Here is a 21,770-nt window from a genome sequence, read left to right as displayed (position 1 = left end):
TGCATTATTTTGAGTAATATTAAATTTCCTCTGTTCCAAGAATAATGACCGTGGCATCTTTTGTCTCTCTACCTGCATTAAGGTTTCTCACCATTCCCGTCAGGGTCAGCTTCAAGTCCTGTGTAGATTTCGCGAATATTTTCAGGAGTAATCCAGACACCATCACCAAATCGTGTGTGCGTCAAAACCTGTTATTAAAAATAAAACAATCTTTAAAAACAAAAACTTTGGCCTTCATCAGTCAGAGTATTGAGGATAGAAGTTGGGAGGTCATGTTGCAGTTGTATAAGACGTTGGCGAGACCACATTTAGAATAGTGTGTTCAGTTCTGGGCACCATGATATAGGAAAGATACAGTGAGGAAACAGGCCCTTCGGCCCAACTCGCCCACACCGGCCAACAATGTCCCAGTTACCCTAGTCCCACTTGCCTGCACTTGGTCCATAACCCTCCAAACCTGTCCCATCTATGTACCTGGCCAACTGTTTCTTAAATGATAGGATAGTCCCAGCCTCAACTACCTCCTCTGGCAGCTTGTTCCATACACCCACCACCCTCTATGTGAAAAGGTCACCCCTCGGATTCTTTTTCTGCAGATACTGCCTGACCCGTTGAGCATTTCTAACATTTAGTTTTTATTTCTTTATGAAGGTAATAGATGATTAACAGCATGGTGTATTGTGGTTTGACTCAAAGGGTGATTGTAAATCATTTAGAAGTTGGGAGGGTGGCAGAACCTTGCAATTGCTGACTGAGATGGAAATAAGATCCAGCAATACGAGGAAAGATGTATCCAAAACGAGTTTCTTTTCTTTTCCGACTATCACTTTATTACCTATATCACACGTGACAATAAACTGCATTTATATAGCACTTTACCACAGAGAAGTGTGGTGTTTCACAATAAAATCTGGCAAATCTGGAATAAGGGTTATTCCAAAGGGTGTCTAACAGGTCAATAATAATAGCAATCGTAATGAGGATTCCAAAGATGAAGAAGCAAAGAGGTTTAAGGAGGAAATTCCAAAACTTAGCGGGATCGATAACCAAAAGCTGGGGTTCCTATTTTATCCAAATAATAGTCGCATTATTTTGAAAAGCACCTTCACCTCTTATTTATGTGCATTGAAAAGTGAGCAATGGTTCTGGTTGTTTTCACCAGTAACATCAACACAAAAAGAGTAGAATTGGCAGGTGCGAGTCATACACAAACCCACATATCCATTTGTTTTAACATCAGTTCAAGATTTAATGAATCTTCCATAATTTTTTTAGGATTATTCTTCAAATTTTGAATGTTTTCAAAGATTTAAAATACTAAAAAATATTTTATTATTTAATTCACACATAAACTGATTGATGAGCCATTGGGAAAACTTTAATGTAGATGGTACAATGTTAACCTTTAATTGTGCCCGTTTATTTCAAACTGCTTCAGATTCTACAAAAATACATTAAAGAACTATGTAATATTAAAGGAGATTTATTCATTGAAAATCCCTATTTGTTAAACCTAGAGCTTGTGATTTTTAACCACTGACATTATTAGTCATACAGCATGGAAAAAGGCCTTTCAGCTTAATTTGTCCATACCGACCAAGGTGCCTGATCTAAGCTAGTCCTATTGCCTACATTAGGTCCATATCCCTCTAAGCCTTTTCTATCCATGTACTTGTCCAAAAGTCTTAAATTTTGTTACTGGATCTGCCTCAACAACCTCCTCTGGTAGCTTGTTCCATATACTCACCACCTTTGGAATTATTATATGGTATAATCCACTTCAGGGAGCATTATTATCATATATGTAAGATTTACAATTCTGGGCTGAAGTTTAATTCACTCATACACATCTTTAATGAAAATATTAAAACCAAGATGAAATATCAAAGAAAAACAACAGATGCTGGAAATCTTAAAACCAAGGAGTCATTCCTTAGGGTTTAGTTAATACTAGACCGTGGACACGTTGGGCCCAAACCTCTCCTGCATTGGTCCAGCACCCTCATCTCCCCCACTTCCTCCCCTCCCTTCCCCCCTCCGCCCCCCGCACTCATCCACTCCATCCCCACTCCTCCCCGCTCACCCACTCGATCCCCCCTTATCCCTCCCCCCATCTGCCCACTCCATCCCCCCTCAACCGCCCTCCTCCCCTCCCCCCCTTACCCATTCCGTTACTCCTCAACCCCCCCTTATCCCCCCCTCCCCTCACCCACTCCATCCCTCCTCAACCCCCTAAACCTCTCCTGCATTGGTCTAGCACCCTCCCCTCCCCCACTCCCCCTTCCCCCCCACTCATCTACTCACCCACTCCATCCCCCCTCAACCCCCCTGATCTCCCCCTCCACTCACCCACTCCATCCCCCCTCAACCCACCTTATCCCCCCCTCCTCCCCACTCACCCATTCCATCCCCTGAACCCTCCTCCTCCCCTCCCCCCACCCACCCACTCCATCCCTCCTGAACCCCCCTCCTCCGCTCCCCCCCACTCCATCCACCCTCAATCCCCCTTATCCCCCCCCCTCCCTTCCCTCCTCGCGAACGCAAGTGGAAGCATCGTAAGTCCGAGAGTATCTGTAATAAATCAGCAGGCCCCAACTACGCATGTGCGGACTGACGTCGAAAACGTAGCTCGTCCTCCCGGCGGGGGACATTTATTAAAGATAGCGGCAGCTCTTCGGCTGGGCAGCGCCCCCCCCCCCCCCCATTGGCTGCCACTCCCGTCACTCTGGCGGATCCCGTCCCCGGCGGCCATCGTGCCCCCCCCTCACTGGCCGTCACTCCCGTCTCTCGGGCGGGTCCCATTGTGACATTGAATGCTGAAGACGGCAACCGTAAGTTTAAAAGGTAAATTTTAAACTTTAAAATGTCTAGAACCTTTAAAATATATTACCAATTTGAATGAAACTTGCATTAAGATGTCCCCAGAACAAAGGTGGGCCTAAAACTGTTGTGCTTTCGTGTGATGGGGGCACAAAAATAAGGCATGATCATCCGGGGGAGAACAAACATACAAAGAGGGGGGAACAAACAAACACAGAGTTTTAGTAATATACAGATACAGGTTGGATTGAATGAGAAAGATCTTCAGTGTGTGATCACCACTACAGTCCATTCTGACAATAGGTTGTGACTAGCCTCATTTGCCGAATTGGCAAAGTTCCCCAGATTAATGAGAAATGAGAACCATTAGAACAGCTGGCAATTATTTTGCATAAGATATATGGATAGTGTGCAGATAGCTTTGTTCTGAACTTAATCAGTGCTGTTCCTGATCACGATGAATAATGGTGACAGATTATTCAAATAGGAAGTGTTCAATTCTCACCAGTAGTAATAATCAACCTGATGAACAAGAAGTTACATAATTATTTTTCAATCACAAGAACCACAATCCCTAGGAATTGCTCTTATGCAATCCAATGTACCTCTTTCATCTGCAGCTGTCCATCTTGGTTGTAGTCAAGCAGATTGAAGATTTCCTCTTTGCTAATGTCCATCTCATCGATGGTCTCCTGTTGAAGGTCAGATGGCATAATCTGGCTTTCCTGAAGTCCCTTTAACTTTGCAAGGTGGATAACCAGTTTACATTCTTCCTCTGAAAGGAAGTTTGCAATCTCTGAGGGGGGAAAGTAAGAAATAAATAGCTTCTTTGACTCAAAATTCCAACCTTACAGTATGCAAAAACAAAAATAAAATACCAAACAATGACTAGGCTTCATTCATTAAGGTCTTTGGTTCAAATATCACTTCAAACACTTCAACCTATCAAGACGCTTCAATAAAGTATCGTGCACATTGTAATAATGACTGCACTTGGCTGCGGAACAGTTTAGCAATGTCTGAGATTATGAAAAGTGATACATGGAATTTACATTTACTTCTTTATAAAACCTATAGAGTGGCCAACTATTTGGCCAGACACTTTTATAACAAAGAAAGGAGTGTGACCGTACACACTTGGGAAATGCTTAAGTGACCCCACATGGCTATTGGCTAAAACAGCATGGTTTATATAATCCAAGGTTTTTGGTTTTTGTTTAAATTTAACATTAATCTAATTTGCACAAATCTCATTCCCGTCAATAACAGATTTTGGTATTCTAATTTAGGATCATCCCACATTCAGGCTCCGTATGATGAATAGCAAATAATATTCAAAGCCAAGCAAATGATAAGTACTAGAGGAAAGACACAAAATGCTGGAGTAACTCAGTGGGTCAAATGCTGGACTAACTCCTTGGAGAACATGGATAAGTGATGTTTCGGGTCAGGACCCATCCTCAGACTGCGCAAGTATTGACCACTGCAGAAAAGGAATAGGTAACGTTTCAGGTAGAGTACCTTCTTCAGAATGAAGTCTCAAGGACTCAACCAGAAACGTCACTTATTCCTTTCCTCCAGAGATGCTGCCTGATCCGCTAAGTTACTCCAGCATTTTGTGTCTATCTTCGGTGTAAACCAGCATCTGCAGTTCCCTCCTACACAAGTACTGATCATCTCCAGCAAGAGTTTAGCCGCATCCCATTAACATTCAAAGGCGATGCTAACCATGTCACTTAAAATCTTCTCATAATCACACCAATGATGTGATGACCCGCAGTGAATTGGCCACCTTAGTATTTTGGAGCTCAGTAAACATTCAACACTGAACAAAAATACCAATGAAAGTTGCTGTCTTGCTTTGACCCACATGAGCAATGCTGGTGCAAATGTATCCATGATAGATATCCAATGGGAGATTGCAATGTTGCAATGTTGCCAACAACTGGGTGTCAATGGAGCTATAGGTACAAATGATTGAGCAGGGCACCTATCTCCTCATTGTACTTTTGCTGGACTTCTGAAGGACATTCACCAGTTCAGCCAACTATCCAATTTAACATGAGTCATTAAAAGTTTCTGCAACCCAAGGGAAAGAAGTTGGATTAAATTCAAAACAGATGTTAATTCCAAAATGCTCTGTGGAAGAGGAAACAGTTAACATTTCAGGTCCGATCATCTGATTTTAAATTCAAAACCAATTTGCTTTCAGAAATTCACATTATGGAACATAAAACATAGAAAAGTATAGCACTCCAATTCTGCCTGCAATGTCTGTACCGAACTTGATGCCCACTTAAACTAATCCCTTCTGACTGCACGTGATCCATCCCCTGCATATTCATGTGTATATCTAAAAAAACTCTTAAATGCCACTATCATATCTGCTTCCACCATCAGCCCCGGCAGCATGTTCCAGATACCCACCACCCCATGTGAAATATATACCTCGTAATTCTCTTTTACACTTTGCCGCTTTTACTTTATAGCTGTGCTATCAAGCACAGTATTTGGCATGTACACCCTGGGAAAAAGGTCTACCATATCTGTGCCTCTCATACTTTTATGTTAGATATCCCCTCAGCCTCCAACGCTCCAGAGAAAACAAGCTTGTCCGACCTCTCCTTACTGTTGATATTTTTAATCCAGGCAGCAACTTGGTAAACCTTTCCTGCATCTTCTCCAAAGCCTCCACATCTCTCCTGTAATGGGGCAACCAGAACTGTATGCAATATTCCAAATGCAGTCTAACCAAAATTCTATAAAGTTGAAACATAAGTTCAAGACTCTTGTACTCATTCCCCCAACTGATTAAGGTAAGCATTCCATCTGCCATATTTATCACTTTATTGACTTGTGTTGCTACTTTCAGATAGCTATGGACGGATCCAAAAATCTTTCTATATATCAATGCTGTTTAGGGTCCTGCCATTAAGTGTATACTTTCCCCTTAATTTGACTTCTCCAAGTGCAATTCATTGTTAAATATTGTATTCAACTTAAATGCTAGGAAAATTACACCAGGCACATCTTGAAGTGGGGACCTCAGAGAAAGAAAGCCACACAACTAAAAAAAAAGTATCAAAATGTGGAGTTCTACGTCACTTGACGTAGAACTCCACATTTTGATACTTTTTTTTTAATGGAAAGCTACCTTTCTTAAGCACTCATTTTCAATATTCCTTCTGGGATTTTCTGGCAGGTCCTCTTTTGTTCGGTAGTCAAATAACGGGAAAGAATCGTTCAACTATAGTCCCCATAAAATTAAAATGACAAAAGAGGGTTTTTTTTACACTGCCGTGCTTTTTAAATAAAAAAAACTTGGCATAGTTCAATGTGGTCAGAAAGCGGGATATGTACTTTCCAGAACAAATCTTGAGCTTCTGTGGAGAACAACAAAATGCCTAAACGATCACAAATAAACCATCATTGCAGAAAGCAAATTGTATGGCAACCAAGCAATGTTCAAATTAAGCTGACCTGCATTTTAATTGGCATTCCCTTCATTTGTCAATATTTAACTACATATCGCACCGTTATTTTTAAAAGTAGGAGCCTTTTTGCTTCAAATATTTTTGCTATGAACTTACTTTCCTGTTCTCTACTTCATCCTTGATCCCCGCGACGATATCCAATATAACGTCAAATTCCCCAGGGATTGAGCTCGCTTTGTAGCAATCATCAGTTTTATTGTCAAAACACATTCAATGGTAACAAAGCAATTTCAGTGAAGTCAAATTGTTGCAACAGTGATAGTATTGAACACAATTCTCCCAAGGATTCCCAACCACAAAAGAACCATTACACAATTCAATCGCAACGGGTCTGCAACGGGAATATATGGTTACTCTATATTCAATTTCAATCTGATCAGATTTATAATAGTTATGGGAAATCCAATCTGCAAAATCCACATTATTTGCAGAAAGTTAAGCATAGCGTATTTTAAAACGACATTCAAAATATTTAATGAAGTGTTAAAATAACTACTGGAGTCAATTTGCTTCAAGAAAATATCAAAGAAGAAGATTTTGAATTTAATGATGGTCTGCATCAAAGTACGCACCAAAAGTACGTACTTCAAAATTCTGCAACCAAGAGAAAGTACTACGTTGCCTGCAAAAGAACTCTGAGCAGAAAGTGACACGAATGGGTTTACCCAGAAAAGGTGCTACACAGTAACTAGGATCTGAACTCGCCTTAACCCGATGGTGTTATATGTGTGATTCTCTGCACGAAATAAACAAGAAGTGCGTCTAATTTGAAGTAGTCCCAACCCATCCCAAGATGTAACATTTCACTCCCGGGTAATTATCGGGAAGCGTGTGGAGGCAAACAGCCACCACGGATTGCTTCCACATAATGAATAAAACCAAGTTAATAATTCGAAACCTTGTACAATGGCAGCCCCCACCTGCTCCCATTAAGGTTACCTGCTGATCCCAGCTTGTCTCCGCCACTGAAAACACAAAACAATTGGTAAATAAAACTATGGCATTGTCCTTGTGCGATCTAATGAGCAGGGATTAGGCAGAGATCCTCTCCTATTAAATGGCCCGAGCAGTGTTGAGAACACTTGGCCACTATACCCTGACCCACCGAACTGCTGCTGCTGTTTCTTTGGCTTTGTCCAAGATTCAGGGACAGCTGAGCTTGGAGGGGAAAGTGAACGAAATGAAAAGCAATCTGCTTATGACCTTTCTGCTGCTTGTGACTTCTCATGGCTTGTTTGTTGCCCTTGCCACCTCCACCCGATGTGTGCCCATCCCCAAGGCCATGGCTCTATGCTACGACATTGGCTATTCGGCGATGAGGATCCCCAACATTCTGGAGCATGAAACGATGGCCGAGGTGATCCAGCAATCGTCCAGCTGGTTGCCCTTGTTAGCTAGAGAGTGCCACCCTGATGCCAGGATCTTCCTCTGTTCTCTCATCGCACCCGTGTGCCTGGACAGGTAAGGAGCATTAAAGCGACCGATCAGCGCCTATTGATGCGTAGGAAGGAACTGCAGATGCTGGTTTAAACGAAAGATAGACACAAAATGCTGGAGTAACTCAGCGGGACAGACAGCATCTCTGGAGAGAAGGAATGAGTGACGTTTCTGGTCGAGACCCTTCTTCAGACTCAACCCGAAACGTCACCCATTCCTTCTCTCCAGAGATGCTGCCTGTCCCGCTGTTATTCCAGCATTCAGCACCTATTGATGGTCGCATCTCGACAGATAGTTCATGCAACTTTCACCTATTAACGTCTGAACACACTGTCACCAAACGTCGTGATATAATAGGTAGAAACAGGCAGAACAAAGTTGTCTTATGCAATGTTTTAAATCCTGTCCAGTTTCATAATGGCACCTTGACCAATTTTATTCCAGAATGAGAGGAAGTGTTTAAACTGGTGGCGAGTGAAACTTGCATGGTCTGACTCAAACTGAGAAACAGTTAAGAAAGGTTCAATGCGTTAGTTTAAGTTTACAGAACTATCTTTTCTGCTTAAAAAAACATTCAGTGAATGGATTGTGCATGGCGGACGCAGTATAATGTTGATAAATGTAGGATTATCCACTTTGACACAATAGGAAGGTTAATTATTTAAATGGCCATAGATAAGGGTGCATCTTGATAAAACTTTGGTTAGGCTGCATTTGGAATATTGTGTGTAGTTTTGGTCACCTTCTTACAGGAAGGATGTGAAGGCATTGGGGAGGGTGCAGAAGTGGTTTACCACCTGAATACCACCTGAATTAGAGGGCATCAGCTAAAAGAGAGGTTGGATAAACTAGGATTGTTTTCTCTGGAGCATCAGAGTTTGAGGGGAGACCTGATAGAACTATAGAAAACGAGGGGCATAGATAGGGTAGGCTGTCAGAACCTTTTTTCCAGGGTGGAAATGTCAAGGACTAGAGGATATAGCGTTAAGGTGAGAGGGGCAAAGGAGATATGTGGGGCAAGCTTTTTTATACACAGAGGGTGGTGGGTGCATGAAACACGCTCCCAGGAGTGGTGGTGGAGGCAGATATGACTGGCGTTTAAGAGGCTTTTACATTGGCATATGGGAATGGAAGGATATGGCTCACTTGCAGGAGATAGTTGTTTAATGGCATCATGATTGGTGCAGGCATTGTGGGCTGAAGGGCCTGTTTCTGTGCTATACTGTTCGATGTTCTATGGTCTTGCAGGTTCAAAAAACCAAATGACTGCCTCCTGTTCGTAACTTTTATGTTTCTATGGAATAATCAAATTTAGCAACAATTTTTCAGTTATAAAGTCATTGAAACAGTCACATGAAAACAAGCCATTTGGCCCATCAATTCTGTACCAACCATCTATTTACACTAATCCTACATTAATCCTATTCTCCTTATATTCTATCAACAACCCTAAATTCAACAGATCACCAACACACTAGGGAGAAATTTGCAGTGCACAATTAACCAACAAATCATTATGTATTTGATATGTGGAAGGAAACGGAGCACCTGGTTCAAGCCCACACAACAAAATCACATTGGCAGCACCCAAGGTCAGATTTGAACTGAGCTGAGAGGCACTAGCTCCACTAACTGCACCATTATGCAACTGATAATTTTCAGCTGATTTTTAAGCATTCTCTGAATAGATATTCTGGGGAAATTTTCCACCTCCCCCCCTTCATCAACATCCTTAATCTAATCAAATTTGTAGTACGTCCTCTACATAAAACTGTCAATAACCCCGGATAGCTCTGTAGAAAATCACCAAGGGCTCATTCATAAACTTGATTTTATAAATGTACTTTAGTGTCTACAAAACATTTCAGAGACACTTAATCCCTTCGATCCGTGTAACAGAAGTTGCATTTAGACAGCTTGTTCAATGAATAACTGATTTCTAAGCTCTCCGATGTGACAATTGCAATATCCCGAATACCTGACCTACTTCTTTCTTTTGATTGATCATTGATTTGTTCCAGTAAAGTTAATATGAGCATAGCATCTGTCTAGCACACATACATATCTGACATAAAGCTCTGGGTTAAAATGGTTTCTCTTTACAAGGTTCAATATTAAAATTGCTAATTAGCAGCCATGTTTGGAGCATGTTACTAAGTAAAATATAACATACAAAGATAACAGTTGTTACTGCTGCAAAATTGACAATTTCTTTCAGAAAAGCTAAACACACCCCTCTTTGGTTCACAACGGGATCTATTAGTATTTAAAGACACAAAGTACTGGAGTGACTCAGCAGTTCAGGCAGCATCTCTGAAGAACATGGATATGTGATGTCTCGAGTCAGGACCTTTCGTCAGACTGAAGGTTCCTAACCAGAGACATCACCTATCCATGTTCTCCAGAGATGGTGCCTGACCCGCTAACTTGCTCCACTACTTTGTGTCCTTTTTTGTAAACCAGCATCAGCAGTTCCTTGTTTTTACATTTTCGCTATTAGCATTCAGTTTAGTTTCACCAACCACTCCCAATTTTCATTCAAGTTCAATGAGAACATGTAGTCCAATGATGTCTTTAGTTAAAATTGCCTATCTCATTGGACTTCCAATCCAACGCAAAAAACAATAGTCCAATGATGCTCACTTACATCTCCTCCACTGAAAACCTAACCCTCTTCTAGAATTTCCAAGCTCTCTCCTCCCCTCTTCCAAACAAATGCTGACCATATTCTAAGAAAAGACACAACGTACTGGAGTAACTCAACGGGCCAGGCAGCATCCCTGGAGAGCACGGATAGGCGATGTCTTGGGTCGGGACCCTTCTTCAGACTGACCACCTGCACAGGTTTCCACTGCAAGTCTGCATACACTGCCTATTTGATCAGGTACCTTGTGCTCCTTCCCTCTACACCTTAGTCTCTTCTGCAGGTGTCCTCTACTTTCCACTCTGCATGATAGACCAAACTTACAACCACTCCATCTGTTATGGAACACTTTTCCAAGATCACAGTACTTCACCATTCCTATTCTTTTGAAAGCCACATTTAAGAAAATAAACTTGCTGGTATTAACTATCAGTATACCAAGTGAAATATCTTGTTTTACTGTATTTGTTACAAATTTTACTTGAAATAGGATTAATAAGAATCTAGTGTTGTTAAGATAAATACTGTTTTATTATCTCATGGCTGCCATGTGCTGTGGAATTCACCTAATATACCGTGCATTATTAAGCAAATTAATAATGTAGGAAGGGACAGAAGAAGCAATTGTGCAGTCTTAACTGCCACAAACATTGGCATTTGAAGGAAGAGAATTTGTGGTGAAAGGCTAATGCAGCAAATAATTCATCTTCACTTTTTTCTTTTTGCCCCCTTAAGGCTTATATACCCTTGCCACAGTCTCTGTGTGGCTGTGAGGAACAGCTGTGCTCCAATAATGGCTTGTTATGGCTACCCATGGCCTGACATTTTGAATTGCGATAGGTTCCCCACTGACCATGGCATGTGCTTATCCTTGATCAACAACAGGACAGCATCTCACAAAAGGAGTAAGTAGTCATGATTGAACTGAATGATTTTAATATTGCAGAGAAAATAAAACAGACACAACATATTCTAGTCAGCCCTTGATCCTTTTCCAACTATAGCCATTAAAATATTTAAAGTGAGTGCTTCTAACTTTATCATGGTTACAATGAGGAAACATAAAACATGAAAAGGTTTGTTCAGTTTGATCATTTGGAAGGCAAATAAATTAAAATACAATACATCGCATCTACAATGCTCATTGCACGTAATCACTAATCAGAAGACACAAAAAACTGGAGTAACTCAGCGGGACAGGCAGCATCTCTGGAGAGAAGGAATGGGTGACGTTTCAGGTTGAGACCCTTCTTCAGACTAGTTAGGGAAAAGGAAAACAAGAGATATAGACGATGGCGTAGAGAGGTAAAGAACAATGAATGAAGGAAATGCAGAAAAAGTCTGTATCTCTCTACAAGCCAGAGGGTCGACAAACTGCTAATATTCCATTGTTCAAAAGATGGAGGTTAAGATAAAGCAAGTAATTATAGGTCAGTTAATTTAACGTCAGTATTGAACAGATTATTAGAAACCATTTTAGGAGGCAGTATAAATGTTAATTTAGAAAGATAGAGGTTAACCTGATAGTCAGCATCAATATATTATGGGAAGCCCTTTGTTGACTAACTTAATCCTATTTTTTTGGAGGCCACAAAGGGAACCATGAACCCTGTGCATTTGGTGCTACCTCCATGAGTTTTGGTACGGTTTTTGTGTCAAGGTCCCACACAACAGACTGATCTGAAAAGTAAAAGCCTATATATCCATGGAAACTGCATGTAAGACTGCTGCAGTGTCAGTACGCAAAGCATAGTGTTTGAATGCTTTTCCACAGGGTCACAGAGGTCAGATATTTGGTCCTTCCTTTTGTTTTATATACATTAATGAATTAGATGCAAGGGTAGGGAAAATACAGGTTGATAAGCATTATGTTTTTAAATAGCCACATGGTTTGCAGTGAGCAGGAATGTTTTAGATTATTGTTCTGAGAGAGGAAAAGTAGCAATCTAGCAAAATGGTGTACCTCCCCAAATGTAAAAGCAATGAGAATAAACAATAAATGGAGGCTACTGCGTAATCTGACAGAACAGGGGAAACCTTGCAGTGTATATCCACATACCATTAAAAGGTTATGGGTGTGATCAATAAAGATGGTGAAAGTGCATAATGAATGCTTTGTTTTATTAGTCAAGACCTAGAATGACAAGAGCAGGGAATTTATGCGAGAACTGCATTCAGCATGAGTTTTGATCACCATATTACGGAAATATATGATTGTAAAAGAGATGCGAGGACTAGAAAGTTTTAGCTATGAAGAGAGCTTGAAACAGCTGGGTTTTGGTCTATAAGACAGGTAAAGCTGAGTGAAGACTTAATTGGAGTATATGTTATGAGGGGTGTAGATAGATAAATAGGAATAACCCACTTCCCTTTGCAAATGAGTAAAAAAACAGGGGACATAGATTTAAAGTAACTGTTGATGGATTACAGGAGAGAGATGGAATCTGTTTCTCACCAAGAAATAACTAGCAGTGATAAGAGCTCACTGCTCAAAGGAGTGGTAGAGGAAGTAACCCTGATCCCATTTGAAATTTGTTCAAATGCAGTTGAAGAGCCACAACCTTCAGGACAACAGACCACGTGCAAGAAAGTTGCATCCGACTGGATGCCTCGTTTTGAATGGCACAGACATGAAGGGCCGAATGGCCTTCTTCTCTGTGTAATTTATCTATGAATTCATTATAAAATGGCATTGTAGCAAGTTTCAAAAGAAAAACAATCCCCTCTATGCTACTCAACTTAATCTAGGTAGATGGATTAACAGAAAAATCAAAGATCTTAAAGAAAACCAGTATCTGCTGCTCTTCTTCAAACCTAGAGAAATGGCAGTACCAATTCATTGCAGAGCTTGGTACATGTGCTTCCTGTAACTAATTATAAATCTGCATAAAAAGGACGGGTTGCATCTGAACCTGAGGGGAACCAATATCCTGGCGGGGAGATTTGCTAAGGTAATTGCGGAGACTTTAGATTTTAGATTTTTAGATTTAGAGATACAGCGCGTAAACAGGCCCTTTCGGCCCACCAAGTCCGCGCCGCCCAGTGATCCCCGCACATTAACACTATCCTACACACACTAGGGACAATTTTTACATTCACCCAGTCAATTAACCTACATACCTGTATGTCTTTGGAGTGTGGGAGGAAACCGAAGATCTCGGAGAAAACCCACGCAGGTCACGGGGAGAACGCACAAACTCCGTACAGACGGCGCCCGTAGTCAGGATCGAACCTGAGTCTCCGGCGCTGCATTTCGCTGTAAGGCAGCAACTCTACCGCTGCGCCACTTTAAACTAGTACGGTTGGGGGGAGGGACTCAAACACAGATAGCTAATAGGCAGTGTGTGAGGCAGGAGGCAGAAAAGGGAAACACTCAGACCCAATATGTAGGAGAGAAAGAAGTGAAAAGAAATAAACTGAGAATAAGAAATGATGGGTTCCTTAAATGTGTATATTTTAATGCTAGGAGCATTGTAAGAAAGGTGGATGAGCTTAGAGCCTGGATTGACATCTGGAAGTATGATGTTGTGGCGATCAGTGAAACATGGTTGCAGGAGGGTTGCGATTGGCAATTAAATATTCCAGGATTTCATTGTTTCAGATGTGATAGAATCGGAGGGGCAAGAGGTGGGGGTGTTGCATTGCTTGTCAGGGAGGATATCACAGCAGTGCTTTGGCAGGACAGACTAGAAGGCTCGATTAGGGAGGCTGTTTGGGTGGAACTCAGAAATGAGAAAGGCTTAGCAACACTTATAGGGGTGTATTATAGACCTCCAAATAGGGAACGAGAATTGGAAGAGCAAATATGTAAGGAGATAGCAGATATTAGTAGTAAGCACAGAGTAGTGATTGTGGGTGATTTCAATTTTCCGTACATAGACTGGGAATCACATTCTGTTAAAGGGCTGGATGGTTTGGAGTTTGTAAAATGTGTGCAGGATAGTTTTTTGCAGCAATACGTAGAGGTACCTACCAGAGAAGGGGCAGTGTTGGACCTCCTGTTAGGAAATGAGACGGGTCAGGTGACGGAGGTATGTGTTGAGGAGCACTTTGGGTCTAGTGATCACAATGCCATTAGTTTCAATATAATTATGGAGAAGGTCAAATCTGGACCAAGGGTTGAGATTTTGGATTGGAGAAAGGCTAATTTTAAGGAGATGAGAAAGGATTTAAAAGGAGTGAAATGGGACATTTTGTTTTATGAAAAGGATATAATAGAGAAATGGAGGATATTTAAAAGTGACATTTTGAGAGTAGAGTATTTATGTCCCTGTTCGGTGGAAAGGAAAGAATAATAATTTGAAAGAGCCGTGGTTTTCCAGGGAAATTGGACACGGTTCGGAAAAAGAGGGAGATATACAATAAATATAAGCGGCAGGGAGTAAATGAGGTTCTTGAGGAATATAAAGAATGTAAAAGGAATCTTAAGAAGGAAATTAGAAAAGCGAAAAAAAGATATGAGGTTGCTTTGGCAAGTAATGTAAAAGTAAACCCCAAGGGGTTCTACAGATATGTCAATAGCAAAAGGATAGCGAGGGATAAAATTGGTCCATTAGAGAGTCAGAATGGACAGCTATGTGCTGAGCCGGAAGAAATGGGGGAGATATTAAACAATTTCTTTTCTTCGGTATTCACCGAGGAGAAGGATATTGAATTATGTGAGGTAAGCGAAACAAGTAGAGTAGTGATGGAAATTATGAGGATCAAAGAAGAGGAGGTACGGACACTTTTGAAAAATATAAAAGTGGATAAGTCTCCAGGTCCTGATAGGATATTCCCTAGGACATTGAGGGAAGTTAGTGCAGAAATAGCAGGGGCTATGACGGAAATATTTCAAACGTCATTAGAAACGGGGATGGTGCCGGAAGATTGGCGCATTGCGCATGTTGTGCCTTTGTTTAAAAAAGGTTCTAAAAGTAAACCTAGCAATTATAGACCTGTTAGTTTGACGTCTGTGGTGGGAAAATTAATGGAAAAGATACTTAGGGACAATATATATAATCACATGGATAAACAAGGCCTGATTAGAAACAGTCAACATGGATTTGTGCCTGGAAGGTCATGTTTGACTAATCTTCTTGAATTTTTTGAAGAGGTTACCAGGGAAATTGATAAGGGCAAGGCTGTGGATGTTGTCTATATGGACTTCAGTAAGGCATTTGACAAGGTTCCACATGGAAGGTTGATTAAGAAGGTTAAATCGTTGGGTATTAATAGTGAGATTGCAAGATGGATTCAACAATGGCTGAATGGGAGATACCAGAGGGTAATGGTTGACAACTGTATGTCAGGTTGGAGGCCAGTGTCTAGTGGAGTACCCCAAGGATCTGTGTTGGGTCCACTGTTGTTTGTCATTTACATTAATGATCTGGATGATGGTGTGGCAAATTGGATTAGTAAGTATGCAGATGATACTAAGATAGGTGGTGTAGTTAATAATGAAGTAGATTTTCAAAGTCTACAGAGAGACTTGGGCCTTTTGGAAGGGTGGGCTGAAAGATGGCAGATGGAGTTTAATGCTGCTAAGTGTGAGGTGCTGCATTTTGGTAGGACAAATCAAAATAGGACATACAGGGTAAATGGTAGGGAATTGAGGAATGCAGTGGAACAGAGGGATCTGGGAATAACTGTGCATTGTTCCCTGAAGGTGGAATCTCATGTGGATAGGGTGGTGAAGAAGGCGTTTGGTATGCTTGCCTTTATAAATCAGAGCATCGAATATAGAAGTTGGGATGTAATGTTGAAATTGTACAGGGCATTGGTGAGGCCGAATCTGGAGTATGGTGTGCAGTTCTGGTCGCCAAATTATAGGAAGGATGTCGACAAAATGGAGAGGGTACAGAGGAGATTTACTAGAATGTTGCCTGGGTTTCAGCACTTAAGCTACAGAGAGAGGTTGAACAGGTTGGGTCTTTATTCTTTGGAGCGTAGAAGGTTGAGGGGGGACTTGATAGAGGTTTTTAAAATTTTAAGAGGGACGGACAGAGTTGACGTGGGTAGGCTTTTCCCTTTGAGAGTGGGGAAGATTCCAACAAGGGGACATAACTTCAGAATTAAGGGACAAAAGTTTAGGGGTAACATGAGGGGTAACTTCTTTACTCAGAGGGTGGTGGCTTTGTGGAATGAGCTTCCGGTGGAAGTGGTGGAGGCAGGCTCGATTTTATTATTTAAGAGTAAATTGGATAGGTATATGGATGGGAGGGGATTAGAGGGTTATGGTCTGAGAGCAGGTAGATGAGACTAGGTCAGAGAAAGTGGTCGGCGTGGACTGGTAGGGCCGAACGGGCCTGTTTCCATGCTGTAATTGTTATATGGTTATATGGTTATATGGTTATTTCCACCCATTACACAGCAGTGCCCCAAGCAAGCTGTCGAGATTGTGAATTGGAAGAAACTACCTCATCAAAAGAAATACTCAATACGTTTTGTGCACATGATTTTGGTAAGTACAGGTCAGGGAAATGATGAAAATTGCTTCTTGTATCGAAATATTTTATTAGAAATATTTTTGTAGCTTAGTGTGAGCGACACACAAAGAATGCGGTTTGCAGATTTTAAGAAAAAAAGAAATGGGAGCAAAACTAGGCTGTACGGCTCCTCAAAGCAGTTCCACCATTCAATAAGACCAAAGCTGATTTTAGAAGCATAGAAACATAGAAAATAGGTGCAAGGCCATTCGGCCCTTCGAGCCAGCACCGCCATTCATTGTGATCATGGCTGATCATCCAAAATCAATAACCCGTGCCTACCTTCTCCCCATATCCCTTGATTCCACTAGCCCCCACAGCTCTATCTAACTCTCTCTTAAATCCATCCAGTGATTTGGCCTCCACTGCCCTCTGTGGCAGAGAATTCCACACATTCGCAATTCTCTGGGTGAAAAAGTTCCGTCTCACCTCAGTTTTAAATGGCCTCCCCTTTATTCTAAGACTGTGGCCCCTGGTTCTGGATTTGCCCAACATTGGGAACATTTTTCCTACATCTAGCTTGTCCAGTCCTTTTATAATATTATATGTCTCTATAAGATCCCCTCTCATCCTAAACTCCAGTGAATACAAGCCTAGTCTTTTCAATCTTTCCTCATATGACAGTCCCGCCATCCCAGGGATCAATCTCGTGAACCTACACTGTACTGCCTCAATTACAAGGATGTCCTTCCTCAAATTAGGAGACCAAAACTGTACACAGTACTCCAGATGTGGTCTTACCAGGGCCCTATACAACTGGAGAAGAACCTCTTTACTCCTATACTGAAATCCTCTCGTTATGAAGGCCAACATGCCATTAGCTTTCTTCACTGCCTGCTGTACCTGCACGCCAACTTTCAGTGACTGCTGCACAAGGACACCCAGGTCTCGCTGCACTTCCCCCTTACCTAACCTGACATCATTGAGATAATAATCTGCCTCCTTGTTTTTGCCGCCAGTGGATAACCTCACATTTATCTATATTATACTGCATCTGCCACGCATCTGCCCACTCACTCAACCTGTCCAGGTCACCCTGCAACCTAACATCCTCTTCGCAGTTCACACTGCCACCCAGCTTTGTGTCATCCGCAAATTTGCTAATGTTACTTCTAATTCCTTCATCCAAATCATTAATATATATGGTAAACAGTTGCGGCCCCAACACCGAGCCTTGCGGCACCCCACTCGCCACTGCCTGCCATTCTGAAAAGGACCCGTTTACTCCTACTCTTTGCTTCCTGTCTGCCAACCAATTCTCTATCCATATCAACACTGTACCCCCAATACCATGTGCTCTAATTTTGCTCACCAATCTCCAGTGTAGGACCTTATCAAAGGTGTTCTGAACGTCTAGATACACTACATCCACTGGCTCCCCTTCATCCATTTTACTTGTCACATCCTCAAAAAATTCTAGAAAATTAGTCAAGCATGATTTCCCTTTCATAAATCCTTGCTGACTTGGACTTATCCTTTTACTGCTATCCAAATGCACCATTATTACCTCTTTAATAACTGACTCCAGCATCTTCCCCACCACCGATGTCAGGCTAACTGGTCTGTAATTCCCCGTTTTCTCTCTTTCGCTCCTTTCTTGAAAAGTGGGATAACATTTGCTATCCTCCAATCCACAGGAACTGATCCTGAGTCTATTGAACATTGGAAAATGATCACCAATGCGTCCACAATTTTCACCCTATATCCACCTGCTTGCCTGTTCACCATAACTCTTAGCTCTCCCTCAGCACAAAAATCTGATGATCCTCATCTTCAAAATATTAATTGACTGCCTCCATGTGGATGTGGAGATGGTTTCTACTAGTAGGAGAGTCTAGGACCAGAGGCCACTGCCTCAGAATGAAAGGAAGTACCTTTAGAAAGGAGATAAGGAGGATTTTTTTTTAGTCAGAGGGTGGTGAATCTGTGGAATTCATTCCCACAGTCCGCTGTGGAGGCAGTCATTGGGTATTACTAAGGTTGCAGGGGTAATGGTGAGAAGGCAGGAGAATGGGGTTGAGGGGTAGATAGATCGTCAATGATTGAATGACGAAATAGACTTGATGGGCTGAATGGTCTAATTCTGCTCCTATAACTTAACTCCACAGCTATGAGGTGGAGAATGCCAAAGATACACAATGTGAATAAATAGCGAAACCCCTTTTCATCTCTATCAAATGGGGAATCCCTGATTCTGAACTTGCTTCCTAGTTCTAGATTCCTCAAAGAGGAGAAACATCCTCTCAGCATCCGTTATGTCAAGCCTTTTCTGAATCTTATATGTTTCAATAAACTCATCGCTAATCTTCTAAACTGCAATCAGTTCAAGCATTCTTTCTTTTGGCTGTATCAGCTGAACTGGTAATGAGATTGAGACATATTTGGCAGATTGCTACGTACAGTGTTTTCAGAGGCAAATGCATTTCAGTAGAGTTAGAATTAGTGGCAATCAGTAAATAAGTCACTAACTGTTCTACCAGATAGATACCCAAGTAGCCTGCTGGACATTTCTTACTAATTTAAAGGATAGGAGTGCATCTGTTATGTTAATCCCTTACTTTATTAATTTACCCCATGGATGCCAAGTGACTTAATCTTCTAGACAAGCCTACCAAGAGGCACCTTGTCAAATGCCTTAGCAAAGTCCTTGTAGAGAATGGCAACTAACCTACCCTCATCAATCATCTTCATCACTTTTTCAAGGAACTCAATTGAATTAGTGCGCGAGGACCTCTCCCTCCAAAGGGATGAGTATTTTACACAGAGAGAGGTGGGTGCTTGGACTGTGCTACCAAGAGTAATAGTGTGGGCAGATAGGATCATGGCATTCAAGAGGCTTTTCGATGAGGTATGGATCAACTGCAGGCAGTGGAGATTAGTTTAAGTTGGCATTATGTACAGCATAGACATCGTGGGCCGAAGGGCCTGTTCCTATGCTGTAATGTTCCCTGTTCTATGTAGCAAAGCCATGTTGACTATCTCTAAGTCCATGCTTTTGCAAGCAAATCCTTGTGACTGATTACACTGGAAACTTATCTACAATATTATTTTATCTTCCACAGCCGTGAAAATCAGAATCTCAAAGAGAAATACGAGTTTCTCCCGGATCTCGGATTTTGAGCTTGATAGCAAGTTTGAGGTCTTCAAACATGGGCCCCTCCTCGTGACAGAGATTCATCCCAAACTTCAGCGCTGGCTTGATTTGGATGCCACATGCGTCCAGAACATGACACAAGGAAGGCACGCAGGGACATTTGTGATTGTGGGTAGAATCCAGAATGGCAAAATTATGGTGAATAAGGTGTACTTATGGCAAAGGCGTGACAAAAATCTCATGCTTGCTGTCAGAAAATGGAAGTATTATAGGTGCCGTTCACAATATTAAAATGGATATTTATATATTTGTAAATATTTGTATTTTTAGGCAAGTGTAAAAATCCTATTAAAAAAAACTTTATTTTTTTCAGTATCAATATCTATTCTTTATAGCAAATACAAATCAGAAATATATAAGTGACCCAAACTCCTATCCTCAAGAACAGTGGCATATTTCTACATGGGCAATAAGTAGTATTTCCTCTACTGTACAATTCATATCAAAAACTTGCATTTTTGCAGCCTGTAGATTGAGGCAAGCAGATGTAACTCTGTTGATAAAACTAAACATATCATTTGGCAAAATTGCTTGGATTCAATGATCGTAACTATTTTATCTTCACAAATTTCATATTGTTTTAACATTGTTGCTATTCATATTATCCTAAAGATTAAAGGACACAAAATGCAGGAGTAACTCAGTGGGTCAGGCAGCATCCCTGGAGAGCATGGATAGGTGATGTTTTGGGTTGAGACCCTTCTTCATAACTAGGTCCCGACCTAAAACATCACCTATCCATGTTCTCCAAGGACGCTGCCTGATCTGCTAAGTTACTCCAGAACTCTGTGTCTTTTTTTGTTAACCAGCATCTGCCGTTCCTTATTTCTACATCCTAAAGATTAATATTTTATGTTTTGTTTATTATTTACTTTCAAGGCACAGTGACCAGGGAGCTTTTTCTGTTGTCACATTTCCTTTGACATTTTCACTTTTTAAATTTCAAGCCATTCTTCATAACTCTAACACCTTATTCCTGGTTAAATTTAAGAGAATCTTCACTGTGCCCTTTCCTTGGCATCAACAATAATATGCCCAAAACCAATAAGTATGGCGGAGAATGTTCTGCGAATATTATGGTGGTATTGGTTACATATTGCTATTTGTTTACATATCTGTTGTGCTGCTGCAAGTAAGAATGTCACTGTTCCGTTTTGGTGCATATAACAATAAAGCATTCCTGACTCACTTGACTCACTACTATCTTGTGCCCTGAAATACAGTGAAAAACGTTTGCGTCCTTTCCAGATCAATCATGATAAGATTACAATCGAACCATGCAGAATACAGAGTTACAGCTGCAGAGAAAGTGCAGATAAAAGAAAAAGCGCAAGTACTGTAATGGGTTCTCACTGTTGTAAACGTACTCCTGAATTTACTGCAAAAGAAATATGATTATTCCACAACAACCTCAGCGCAGTGACCACAGATTAAAACATGCTACAGTGCCCTCCATAATGTTTGGGACAAAGACTCATCATTTATTTATTTGCCTCTGTACTTCACAATTTGAGATTTGTACTAGAAAAAAATCACGTGGTTAAAGTGCACATTGTCAGATTTTATTAAAGGATATTTTTATACATTTTGGTTTCACCATGTAGAAATTACAGCTGTGTTTATACATAGTCCATAGTCCGTCCGCCCCCCCCCCCCCCCACCTTATGGAAGGCACCGTATATAGAAGCAGCCGTGTGTTGTACTCTACTTCATTTCCTATGGAAGCAGAATTTGGATAAATACAATTGCACTGA

General features: G+C 41.2%; 2 protein-coding genes across 2 annotated transcripts in view; one reads left to right on the top strand and one right to left on the bottom strand.

Moving 5' to 3' along the window:
* Window positions 1-21,770, bottom strand: part of LOC144601800 (transmembrane prolyl 4-hydroxylase-like) — a 65,105-nt gene that overhangs the window by 30,381 nt on the left and 12,954 nt on the right. Inside the window, exons 4-5 of the mRNA XM_078414231.1 lie at window positions 3,426-3,616; window positions 92-188 (exon numbers count right to left, since the gene is read on the bottom strand). Of these exons, the coding sequence (XP_078270357.1) occupies window positions 92-188; window positions 3,426-3,616 (288 nt within the window). The remainder of the gene's footprint in view (window positions 1-91; window positions 189-3,425; window positions 3,617-21,770) is intronic.
* LOC144601986 (secreted frizzled-related protein 5) lies at window positions 7,372-20,247 on the top strand. The gene is made up of 4 exons (XM_078414670.1): window positions 7,372-7,775; window positions 11,131-11,300; window positions 16,748-16,837; window positions 19,925-20,247. Exons 1-4 carry the CDS (start codon window positions 7,372-7,374, stop codon window positions 20,245-20,247), a joined length of 987 nt encoding a protein of 328 aa, XP_078270796.1.

Source organism: Rhinoraja longicauda, chromosome 17 (genome assembly GCF_053455715.1).
Source record: "Rhinoraja longicauda isolate Sanriku21f chromosome 17, sRhiLon1.1, whole genome shotgun sequence".
NCBI classification, from domain to species: domain Eukaryota; kingdom Metazoa; phylum Chordata; class Chondrichthyes; order Rajiformes; family Arhynchobatidae; genus Rhinoraja; species Rhinoraja longicauda.
The sequence above is the reverse complement of the archived record's forward strand: the minus strand, read 5'-3'. Positions and strand labels throughout refer to the sequence as shown.